The sequence below is a fragment of the Pteropus vampyrus genome, unplaced genomic scaffold (assembly GCF_000151845.1).
Source record: "Pteropus vampyrus isolate Shadow unplaced genomic scaffold, Pvam_2.0 Scaffold81, whole genome shotgun sequence".
Classification (NCBI taxonomy): Eukaryota; Metazoa; Chordata; class Mammalia; order Chiroptera; family Pteropodidae; genus Pteropus; species Pteropus vampyrus.
In genome coordinates this window covers 5,727,556-5,740,675 of record NW_011888862.1, presented here as the reverse complement: position 1 = coordinate 5,740,675, position 13,120 = coordinate 5,727,556, and the positions used below count along the sequence as shown (strand labels likewise).

At 38.5% G+C, this 13,120-nt stretch overlaps 1 protein-coding gene across 1 annotated transcript in view; it reads right to left on the bottom strand.

Moving 5' to 3' along the window:
- Positions 1-4,588: 4,588 nt before the first annotated feature.
- The window catches only part of REPS2 (RALBP1 associated Eps domain containing 2), a 183,319-nt gene continuing 174,787 nt past the window's right edge, over positions 4,589-13,120 (bottom strand). The window contains exon 18 of the mRNA XM_011362988.2: positions 4,589-7,470. Within this exon, the coding sequence (XP_011361290.1) occupies positions 7,402-7,470 (69 nt within the window). The 3' untranslated portion in view covers positions 4,589-7,401. The remainder of the gene's footprint in view (positions 7,471-13,120) is intronic.

Sequence of the window (13,120 nt, the reverse complement as noted above, 5' to 3'; positions counted from 1 at the left end):
AAAAAGAGCTGAGGATGGAAAAAGTGTATGTTATCCAACAGGACTCCTGCCAGCAGGGTTCAGTCCCTCGTGTCTGGGCATTGATCCTTTGTCCAAGCATATGCAAGAAGATGTGTAACAAATCAAATAAACAGGCTGGGTTCACATTAGAAAACATTAGTTTACAATCTTCCGATGAAGCATTTCCTTTCTATGGGACAGAAAAAAATTAGGAGAACACAAATCACTCCTTGAAGATTAATAAGTGACTTCATGCATTTGTCCTTAAATCTCAAAAGGAGCTGTAATCTCAGGGTGCTTTATGCCTGCTCGTGACATGCAAGGCCTTCCCATCTGGCCTTGTGCACAATTCTTGCCATTTCCTACCCTCTACAGTCCACAACCACCCATTCTATCCAGAGGAGATTCTTCTGCACTTCCCAGAATACACTACACTCTTACCCTACCTTGCCTTAGCATACATAGCTCCCTCTTCCTAGAACATCCTCTTCTTAGTTAATGCCTATCTCCCCTTTTAAGACCCTTCTGTGAAGCCTTCAGGGATCTCCACTATGTAAATTAGATGCCCCTTCTATGTGTTCTCAGAGCAACCTAGCCTTGTGTCTTTTGGCAGACTCTGAGCTCGCCAGAACTTTTTCCTACTCAATTCACAGCTAGACTACATTTCCCAGTCTCCCTTGGAGTTAACTGTTGTCATATGACTGAGTTCCAGGAAATGAAATATGCAGAGAAGTGATGTGTGCCACTTCCGTGAGAAATTGTATTCTCTCCAGTCTCTTTTCTCTACACACTGGCTAAAAGGAGAAAACTCTAGCCTTCGAGGAACATGGAGGCACACATGGAAGGAGTCTGGGTCTCTGCATAACCACAAAGGAAATGAAACAAATATAAACACCCACTCTGGACTGAGTGAGAAATCAACTTTCACCGTATCAAGCCACTGAACACTCGGGGTTCTTTGTTATAGCAGTTAGCTGATCCTAATACCTCATAGCACCTATCCTACACTGCATTAAAATTCATTTGCTGGTCTCTCTGAGCTCCCTGAGGGAAGGGATTCTGTCTTGTAGGTCTCATCTCTAGCTTCTATCATCATGCTTGCTACACAGTAGGGGCACAGTAAATATCTGTGGAAGGAAGGTCAGGAGAGGGAACAAACTCATGGACTCTGTAGCACAGCAGAAGTCTACCCTGGGAACATATTTATCCTTTACTCTGAATTAGCTGAGACCCTGGATGAGTCAATTTTGCCCCTCCACACTAGCGTCTTGACTGTAAAATGAGGTGAGTAGTTCAACTTCAGTGAGCATCAGTTATCACCTGGAGGGCTAGTTAACACTAAGACAGCCAGGCTTATTCCCAGAGTTCCAGATTTACTTGGTCTCGGGTGGGTCCTAAGAATCTTCATTTCTAACAAGTTCTCTGATAATGCTGACATTGCTGGTCTGGGGACCACACTTTGGGAAATGTGTGCCTAGATGATCTAAGATCTCTTTTATCTCTAAGGTGAGTGACTCAGTGATCCTCACCGGTGCTTGGGAAAGGTCAGGGCCTGGTGATCTCCAGTGTTAAACTTACGAGACAAATCATGAATGATTTTTCCAGAGTTAGCATTTGGAACTACTAGATTTGAAATATCCTCTGTGTGGCCCACCATTTACATTCACAATATGGAATAAAACCCCCACCTGTAGGAGACTGGTGCCTCCTAAAATTATTCAAATTTTAAATGTAAGAAACTGTAAATGGGGTGCCAGAATACTTAGGATTTTCAAGCCAACTTGTCTTTTTCCCTCCCCTTCACCTCCACTCCAGCTAAGGACATTATGATAGAAACATTTGAACAAAAAGAACACTGACAAGATGAAGCAAATAACCTGACTCCACATTATACCAAGTTTTCAATTCAGCAGATCTTTAAACTGCACTGTGAATTAGCCATGATTTCCCATGACTGCCAAGTGTTTACTGTGTACAAATATTTAAGGCCCTAGCTCAGATCACCCGATGACAATAACCAAATCTCAGACTCTGATTTAATTTGGAAGACCGCCAACTCCTTTTCATGTCACTTGCATTAAATGCACGAGACCAAATGCAGACCACAAATATATTAACACCAAGACTCCATAAAAGCCACACTTAGTTATCATACATTTATTTTTAACACAGCACCCCAGTTTCACAGCATGTACATTTTCCAAAGTTGGAGATTCTTAACCTATGTTCTTCACAGACTTTCCAACAAGTGTGAAAAAGAGGCAGTAAGGTTAACTTGCTTGAGTCTACAAGTCACAATCCAAATATAGGATACCCTATATTTATGTTTAAGATCAATATACATAATGCTCTGAATGCTTAGCAAATGAATGAGACTCTGGCTGAGTAAAATATTAACACAACTTGTTAGCACATGACCATGAAAAGACAGAACGCATCAAATATATACTTTACTGTTACTCATTTTACTATTCAATGTACCTGTCATGAAAAAATATACATTTTTACTTTCGAGGTTAAAATAGATCATCAGCTCATTTTCTCTCCTGGCCCTCTGCTACAAAAACTAGAATGGCTCTTCCCGCTTGTGGCTCACTTGAACATCTTATTTGTGCTGAAGACAAAAAGAATGTCAGTGCTAAAGAAAAGGGTACACCTGGTTCTCAACGTGGGTGCAGCTGAAGCCCTCACACAAATTGCCTTAAAACAAAGCAAAAATAACACAAGTCAGTTGATACAATCATCTATAATGGGGTTATTGGATGAGCTGTTCCATTCCCAGGGCAGAGGTCCCTGAAGGAGCTTTAGGATCTAGTCCTGTTGTCCAACAGAATCCTTTAGGACAGAACTGGTGCCTGAAGTTTTCCTTATTGTAGTCCCCAAATTCCAATTCAAGCCAGTGTCCTCTAGTCTTCTGAGTCATAAACCTACTTTCTTCAACCTCACACAACAGTGAACTTAGAGCGAGACAGGAGAACTCAAAAAACACGAAAAATAAACAATCTCCATTTGTTAAGAGCAGAGCAAGGCTTCTGTGACTAGAACAATTCCTCTAATCAAAGCCTACAATGCCTTTTAGAAAAGGTTCCTTTAACATAGTGTGTGTTAATGTAGAAAATAACTATAGAACCGAAAAGCAACTATCCACCTGGAATGTCTTACATGGACAGACTGGCTGTTTCAGGGAATGCTTGTAAGGCAGCCTCTGAATATTTTGGGGGAGGGAGGCAGCTCTTAGAATCTGCTTGCATTGCTTTTAAAGTCTGGCCCTCCATGTCTGCTGTTCTTACAGTTGCTCTTGGGAGGGTCACATAACTAGATGCAATTCTCATTACAAACAAGCAAAGCAGAGTGGCTCACAGAGTAAGACTCACACGCAAATATTCATCAATGACTGATCTGTTGGCATTGGTGGGCGGTATCCTTTAGCCTGTGCCAGAGGAGGAGCAAGATATGCCAGCTAAGGACTCCAAAAACCCAAATTCCCACTTTTCCTTAGGAACTTGAACCACACTGAGTCATGATGCAAAAACCTGTAACAAAACACCAGTAACTAAAGTGTAAATTCAAATGATCTTTTGAACAGTTTTAAAAGAATACACTTGAAACAGAGTAAACCAGTTGGAAAGAGAAACCAGTTACGAGTGTTCTATTTAACTAGAGGAGAAAAAGGCCTCTCAACTGATATTTCAGTTTGTTCACATTCATAAATTTCAAGCCATGATTTACTGAGTCCTACTTATCAATAATATGGAAAGACCTGGTTGCTATGATATCTTAAATTCTTTTTTTTTTTCAATGTTTAAAATCACATTCCCTTGGTGATATCTAGCCAGAGGTGTGATTCTAGTTTGTGTTGAACAAATGTTTTTAGCTCTAAGGTGTTATACTGTAGTTGAGAGCTTTCGAACTACTGCTTACAAGACATGTGCAAAGGCTTGTCTTAAATGCAAGAAACGCATCCGTTCCAGATTATTTTCTTATTGATCTTCTGAATACACATCTAGTATTACCATGGTTGTGACATCATTTAAAAAATAGACAATGTCATTTACAAACAGACTATAGAATCAAGTGACATATGAAGAGAAGAATGCTTTATGATAGTTCAGACATTGGTAGGAAATCAAAGGAAAACTTGTGTTTTTGATCACTTACCCTAAAGTATGCTGAAATTGAACATTTGCAACCCAAGTAACCAAAGATATATTGAAGAAAGCTATAACTTACTACATATTGAGTTCATTTCAATCACAGTAGTCTATTTTAAAAACAAACTCCCTTAAGGAATACAGGAATGGAATCCATTCAAAGCAACAGCTCTCAAAAGTTCTGCCAAGAAACTCAGAGTAATTTATTGCATCATGAAAGGTGAGGTGTTCAGAAGAACAAATAGTTCAATCGTATTCTTTCCCTTCAGATTTTATTTTCTGCATCAATCCAAGAGAAATATCTAGATCTAAAACTCATTAAAACATGTTTTGATATTTTAAGACTGATTAAGTAAATAAAATTCAACATGGTAAATAGAAAAAAAAACCTTCTAATCTACTTTTAGTATTGCTAGAGGCTAGAGCACTTAGAATCCATAAAATCACACTGGCATCCCAACTCTGCCACTAGTTACCCTCTTTCTATAGCTTCTTAGGCTAGGAACTGCATTTTCTCAGGGCCTTGGTTTCCCCACAAGCAAACAGCAAGAGATGGGTACAGGCTGTCTCAGCTCAGACTTCCGGTTCTCAATGACAGTAAAATTGACACAGCTTCCAGCTAAGCTGCCACCTCTCCCCATCAGGCCCAAGCACTTCTCAGATATCTACCTTCTTGTTTTTCTTCATGTCTATTGGATAGGGAGGTGGCAAAAGCTATATGGCACATACAAGTGACGCTGAGGTACTCAGTAAGCCCGCTATCAACTCCTACTGTGTTTCATCCTTGGGAATACAAGACCTCGATGGAAGAAGACCACTTACCAACAACATTATTAAGTCCCCATGGATGGGAGCAACATTGGGCTCCTGTCCACAGAATTCTGCCCAACAAACAAATATGTCAAATTCTGGAGTAGTTTCACAGGAGAGGTATAATGGTGATTTCAATAACCCAGCCTTCCTATAAATCACATTAAAGGCTCACAGAAACATTATTAGGAGTTATAATCCTAAATCAAAAGTGCACATCCTAACAGAGAAATAGAGGATGAACACTAGTTAGGTAATAATATCATGTGTGTAAGTATAAGTATGTATATGTGGTTGTATTTATTTTTTTAAAAATCCACTTCTAAACACCTAATAAACTATGGTCACTACAAGTCCAGAAGGTTAGGTATAGACATTATTATGTGCTTTAGTGCAATGCCCACTTTAAAATATTGGTGAGACTATGCAACTCATGGGGCTGTGATTGTCCAATGCAAGTTTTTTCCTTTAATGAATATCAAACCAACTAAACAAAATCCCAATCTAATTTGGCTCACTCTGGCACTGGCTTGATGGGAAAGACATGTCAATATTTTTAAAATACATAATATAGAATAACATTCCTTAGTTTATATGTCTGCTTACTATCTCGAGTGTATATATACTGGAGGATAGTGAGATATAGTGCATATGCTAGTCTCCTGGATCAAAAGGCAAACATGCTGTAAAATGTCTGCAACAAGGACACTGTTGATAAAATTTGTTGCAGTACCCAGATCTCAGAACATGGGAAAGAGGTTACCTTTGCACTGACCCATTCATGATCTTAGGAAGTGTTTAAACTGATTCCAAACCCTTCCAACAGGGACAAAAAGGGGGGAGGCAGCGAAAAGGAAAAACGGAATAGAGATTTGTTCAACATTTGTGATTTTCTAAGTTAAATCAATTCGAAAGCCTTTAATATGCCCAGAATAGAATCACGAATTTGTTTTTCTTTGGAAAAGCATCATCTGTTTGAGCCTTTCTCTTCTGCAATTAAGCTATTGATAAGGCTTGCCAATGGAATAAGGAAGCATTAAATAGACTCCTACTTTTCTAAAAGCTGTCAACTCTGTTGAAATTAAAGGCTTAATCTCACACGCTGCAAAAGGACCCTGGGCACACCCCACCCCTCTATCCTAAGAATGGGTAAAGTAGGAACATTAAAGTTGGTGTGCCTTGATCCCTGTGAGGGTTGGTCAATTCCCACTTTCCACTTGAGCTTTCAGGAGATGCAGCAGCTATCGGAATTTCTATAGGATACAGACTTCTGCAATTTGAGCTCACTGTTTTACATCACTTATATTGGAGTCAGTTGGGCCCCTCTGGACTGCACATAAATCGATCACTTCCCAAGGGTCTATTTCACAGACAACCAAACAGTTGTGTATCCAGTGACAGAATTGGCTTTCTTTCATTATTTCTTCACACCCAATAACACAATCACAATCCAGGTTAAAATAACAAAGATAAAAATAATTACCAGAGATTGTTGGATTGTTGGTAACAACTGCTTCCCCTCTTCTTCCCCAGTTTGAATACCTGGGTTCAAACGACAAATATTTATCAATCCAGTCTCATCGGCCTTTCATATTTGATGGGTAGTTTCCAAATTCATGCATTTACAGACATGTTATCCCATGCAGGTTCGAAGCAGAGATCTGGCAACTATTTATTTAATTTGATTGGGCAAAGCAGTTAAAGCACATTGCTCTTGCCCTAAAATTTATATGTAAGTACTGAGTTATCTGGGTTGATGGCCTAGCTGGACCAAGTTAAACAGATCACTGACAAAACTTCCACTCTACAGAGGTGTAAAGACCCAGTAAATCTTTGACATTCAGTAGAAAACAACAGTCATGTATTATTTATAGATAGATATAATATCAAAATGGCACTAGAGAAGCAATTTTTGGCATATGGTGGTGGAGGGCAAGCGCCAATCTAAATATGATGCTTTTGTTTTATTTTAGTTTTAGTTTTTATTATCATCATGCCAAAGACTACCCAGTTAGAATTCCAATTACTCAGGAAACCAACCTACTGTACATGATATACATATAAAACTAAAACAAGCATCCTGAAGGTACTGGGTTATAAGGTTTTGTACAAATCATAAATTCTTTAAATAAATAATGCTCTAAATTGTTATTTGCTAGAAGACCAATTTTTGGTAAGGAGCAACATCTAACACCTTGAGAAAGTACTTAAGAATGGGAAAGAAATTCCACCGATAATTACAATTTCATGTGTGATAATCAGTTGTATTTTTTCCACCACAGTAAAACATAGAAGTACAACAGAAAAGATGACATGGATTCTATTCCGCTGCTCACAGCTTTTGACACAGTCAGACATCTATGACAAGTAGTTGGATTGAAACATTCGAAGGGAAGATCCTGGCAGAAAAGGTCACCAATATTACTTGGATCTTTGGGGGTCACAAAACGGTGACTGGACGAAGTTGTTCCAATTGGTTTTCCAATGCAATCCGTTCTTGATGAACCTCCTGAGTTGTACAAAACAGAAGAGAAACAAAAAAACAAAGGAGTCATTTCCTGGGTTTATCCCTGTTTCATCAAATATTAAAAAGAAATTTATAATTGGACCCACGAAGACAGGTACCATATGACTCAAGGATGGGTAGACTGGAAGTTACCATGTTTATAACTGGTGGCTAGACAAAGTAAGCTTCACATTTTGTAATCCTTCATCTCTTGAAGATGATGAAATGGAACTGACTGCCTGCCCCCTCCGCCCCTACCACTTCGATCTCACCTTCAGTTTTAACAGGATCAGTGGCCAGCAGAGAATGATGTTAAAAATTAAAAGACTGATTAGGAGGGAGTAGAAAAGCAAAATCGGACTCCTAATACTGAGAGGTGAGCCATCAGGGGCTCAATTTCTAGTTCAATCTCTCGTTTTTAATCCGGCACTACTCAGTCAGGTCTGAGGGATGAAAAAGTACACTAGTCATCCCTCCACTAAAGTCTCATTCAGGCCCTTGCACAAAATATGGCTTAAGGTGTGACTTCTGGGTGAAAGGCAGAAAAGAGAATCAACAATATGCTATTTAGGAATTCAAATTTTCAGCCATAAAATACATTTATTGTCAGGGACAGAGGACAACACATAAAGGTGTCCTTAAATAGAATCAAAGTGGGAAAGAATTCTGTATAAAGACTCAATTCTGAGATGGCCCAGAAGAACCAACATGCTAATAGTCAGCATAGAACTCAACAAGCATTCATTCACCCACCCTCCTCCCCACCCGTCCAACAGTCTTTGAGATCTATCTACTATGGGCCAGATTCTGCTCTAAGTGTGATGATATCAGCAAAGAACAAGACAAATCAGATCAATACCTTTGCAGGGCTAGAGACAATACAAGATACTTTCAGAAAGAAACAAATAAGGTGACGTAACAGAGCAATGGGGAATCTGAGAGAAAGGTGGAGAGGGTGGTCAGGGAAGGCTTCTCAGAGGTGACACTATTTGAGGAAAGACTTGAATGAAGTGCGGGGTGAGCCAAGTGAAGACACGGGGGAAGGATATTCAGGGAGGCAAAGACCCTGAGGGAGGGAACAAGGTTGGTATGTTTGATAGACAAAAAGTCTACGTGACCAGAGCAGAAGGAATAGGGAAGATATTGCCAAGAGGTGAAGTCAGAGAGTTAGGTAGGAGACTTGTGGGCAGGGCAAGGAATGTGGACACCATTCAAAGTATGAGGGGATGGTATAAAGGGCTTTGCATCAGGGAAGACACATGGCCCGATTTAGAATTCAAGTTTTTCACTCTGGCTACTGTGTAGTGGGACAAGAGTGGAAACAGGGAGAAGCTGGGAGGTTACTGCATGGATCCAGGTGAGAAATGAAAAGGGCTTGGATCAGGGTAGTAGCCATAAAGATGGATAGAAGTGGATGGATTCTGGATATAGTTGAGTCTAGAACTCATAAAAACTTGATGAAGTTGATGTAGGAGAGAAGGAAGGGGATTTTGGATTGAACAAGTGGGTACTGGTAGTGGTAGTAATTGAGAACAAGATTGGATGAGAAACAGGCATTTCAAGGAGAGGGTTGGAAATTAAGCATCTAAGATTTGTACGTGAGATATATTAGGAGAAAAAGTTCAGTACATAGTTGTAAATGTATGTTTAGAACTCAGAGGAAAAAGAAGTAGGGCTTAAAACAAACAGGATCGCCAGGCTACAGGGAGTCTTCAAAGTCATGGGACTATATAACATCATCTTGCAAAAGAAAATAGATAAAGGTTGTGGATAAAGATGGAACAGAACATATGTAGCATGCTCATTCCCTACTGAAACTCTACTAAAACAACAAAAAAATTTTTAAGTCATAGACACACAAGAGCAGGGAAAACAAAAGAGAAGAGGTAGCGGAAATAAAATGTGTAAGCTGGAAGGTGAACTGATGAATGGTAAATGACTTAGCGACTCCAAGAAATATAAATGTGAGGCATCTATCAGTTGCTAAGTATATCTCCTCTAATTACGCATTATGGAACTGGAGAAATACCCACAGGGTGGATTCAGGGATCCATAGGACTCACTGTGAGATGGGCCTGAGCCTCAACTCCACTGACCACCTAACCTCCATAAGCTTCTGCTCTGGTGTATCACAGTGACATTTGGGATTTCCTGGAATTAGTGTCAGTTCAGAACCAGTGTCCAGTAATCCTCACAAAATCTGACTAGTTCCCTTTCCCCAGTGCACAGTCATCCTGGTAAGTAGCCACAGATTTCTTTGGGAAATGCTAGAAGATTAATAGTATAAAAATGTGGCACAGTGGAGTCATTCCTTAAGGTAACCCAGGTGCCCCTTTATTCGAGGAGTTCTGTATCTGTAAATTGACTTAGTCTGGGAACTGATTGAGAGGCCATGACTAGAGCTCTGTTTTGATGTCTAATCGGATTTGTGTTCTCTAGATGTAGAAGGTTTTCATTCACAGATCAAGTAAAGAAAATGTAATCGTAAGATAAGCAGGAAGATAAAAGAAGAACCAAACTGATTTACACAGAAGAATCCCTGAAAGACTCAAAATGGCAGCATCAGATACCCATGAAAGTAGACATGGAAGAGAGGAAGAGGGCTGGATAACGTGTTGGTTGAAAGTCTGCTTCAGAAGCAATTAGATCCCCAGCTTCTTTCTGCCACCATGGCAGAATGCTGAAAAGGTAAAAGAGAAGGCCCCACAACATGTTCTGAACTTCCAATGAGTGTTTTCATATTCTTTCTAAATATAAGCAAAGAAGGACCATCAGATATTGAAAGAAAGCATCTAATGAGAAATACATACAACGAAATAAAAAAAGTATTTGGGAAGAAGAAACGCCATCAAGAGAAACTATCACAACAATGAAACAAGAATAAGATATCATCAAAAAGAAACTACGAAAAATGAACTTTGTTTACTAAACAATAAGAGATTTAGAATTTAAAAATTAAGTCGGTCTCCAGAAAAAGAGGGCAGGAGATGGGGAGAGGGAGGGGTGGAGGAGGAGAAGAAGAAGAAAAGGAAGGAAGAGAAAACAGAAGAGAAAATTAGAGAACAAAGCTAAGAGGTCCAATGTCTGAAAAAATATCTGCATGGGAGAAGAGTGAAAATGGGGGGGAGGGATAATCGACAACAAAAATAAAGTCCCAGAACTGAAGAATATGGGTTTCCAAATTAAAAGGGCTCACCAGTATAAAGAACAATGGATGAAACATAGCTACACCAAAGCAGAGAGAGAGAGGGGGGAGAAAAACCAAAACCAAACAAAATACAAAACAAAAACAAGGTCACATACAAAGATTCATAAACCAAAATGAAGTTTAACATTTTAAAAATAATTTTCCTTTGTATTGTCAGATGATAAAACTGACTAGTTTTTTCTTTTAGTGAACAGTTGTATAAATTACAACACATGTATAGATTTGTGTAACTACCACCACAAAGAGGGTACATTTCCAATAAGCAAAAAGCTGTCTGATACTACTCATTGACATACAAACCCTCACCTCATGCATACCTCCTGACAACCACCAGTCTATTTTCCAGCACTACAGTTTTGCATTTTCAAGAATGTCAACTAAAAGGAGTCATGCAGTACATAACCTTTTGACATTGACTTGTCTCACACAGCATAATGTCTTTACGGTTCATCCAAGTTGTTTTGTGTATCATTTCTTTTTACTGCTGAGTACTATTCTATTGTGTGAATGTACCAGTTTATCCATTCATCCTTTGAAAGATATCTGGGTTGTTTTTGTGTTTTGGCTATCACATAAAACTGCTATGAACATTCGTGTACAGGTTTTTGAGTAAACATACATAAGTTTTCATTTCACTAAGGTAGATATCCAGGAGTAGGACTTCTGGGTCATGTGGTAAGTGTATGTATAACTTCATAAAAAACCGCCAAACAATTTTTCAGAATGGGGTACCATTTTGCATTCCCATCACCAATGCATGCGAGTTCCAGTTGCCAGCACTTGGTGTTACTACCATTTTCTGCTTTGGCAATTATCATATGTATGTAGTGGTATGTAATCAAGTTTTCTTGTTTTTTATTTTTATTTATTATGGTGATATTGGTTAATGATATCCAGTAAGTTTAAAGTGTACAATTCAACAGTAAGTCGTATATATTTTGTATTGTATGTTCACCCATAGTTATAGATTTCTTTCTGCCACCACATATTCGTAATCCTGTTTTTAATTTGTATTTTCCAAATGGTTAACAATGCTGAATATCTTCTCACATGTTTATTTGTCATCCTTATATCCTCTTTGGTGAAGTATCTGTTCAAGTCCTTTGTCCATTTTTTAGTTGTTTGAGTTTTGAGAATGATTATTGAGTTTTAAGAGTTCTTTATATAATCTAGATACAAGTCCTTTGTCAAATATGTGAATTGCAAATATTTTCTCTCAGTCTCTAGCTTGTCCCTTAATTCTCTTGACACAGCAAAAGTGTTTTTGGCACAGCAAAAGTTTTTAATTTTGATGAAGTCCAATTTACTGATTCTTTGTTATAGAGTGTGTTTTTGGTGTCATTTCTAACTCCGTGTCATGAAGATTTTAATATTTTCTTTTAAAATTTTATACCTTTATATTTAACATTTGCATCTATGACCCATTTCAAGTTAATCTTTGTATATGGTGTGAAGTTTAATCAAGGTTCATTTTTTTTATATATGGATGACCGATTATTACAAAACAATTTGTTAAAGACTATCCTTTCTCCATGAATTGGTTTTGTGCTTCTGTCAAAGGTCAAATGGTCTACGTCAGGACTCTCTATCCTGCTCCACTGATCTATGCATCAATCCCTCTAATACCGTGCTGTTTTGATTTTTGAAACTTGATATTAAAGTAATTCCTTCACCTTTGTTCTTCTTTTCAAATTTGTTTAAACTATTCTAATTCCTTGGCCCTTACATGTAAATTATAGGATTAGCTGGTCTATACTTACAAAAAAATTCTGCTTAGAGAAAAAGGAACCCTCATACACTGCTGGTGTAACTGCAAATTGGTACAGACACTATGAAAAACAGTATGGAGGTTCCTCAAAAAACTAAGAATTTATCTACCATATGATCCAGCAATCTCTCTACTGGGTATTTACTCAAAAGGCTTGAAAACCCATATCCAAAAAGATATTTGCACACCGATGTTCATAGCAGCATTATTTACAGTGGCCAGGACATGGAAGCAACTGAAGTGTCCTACACAGATGATTGGCTAAAGAAGCTGTGGTACATATATACAATGGAATATGACTCAGACATAAGAAGAGAAGAAATACTGCCATTTGCGACAACATGGATGGACCTCAAGATAATCATGCTAAATGAAGTAAGCCAGACAGAAAAAATGGAAAATCACACGATATTACTTATATGTGGGATATAAACCTAAAAGCAACAAACGAACAGGAAAAACAAGCAGAGACTCATGGACATGGACTATAGACTAGCGGTTACCAGAGGGTATGGGGTGGGGGAGGTAGATGGGGTAAAGGGGATCAAATATGTGGTGACAGAAAGAAATCTAGCTATGGGAGGTGAACACACAGTGTAAACATATATATGCCTTACTGTTAAAGTGTACAGCTGAAACTTACTGGATTTCGTTAACCAATTTCAGCATAAAAAAAA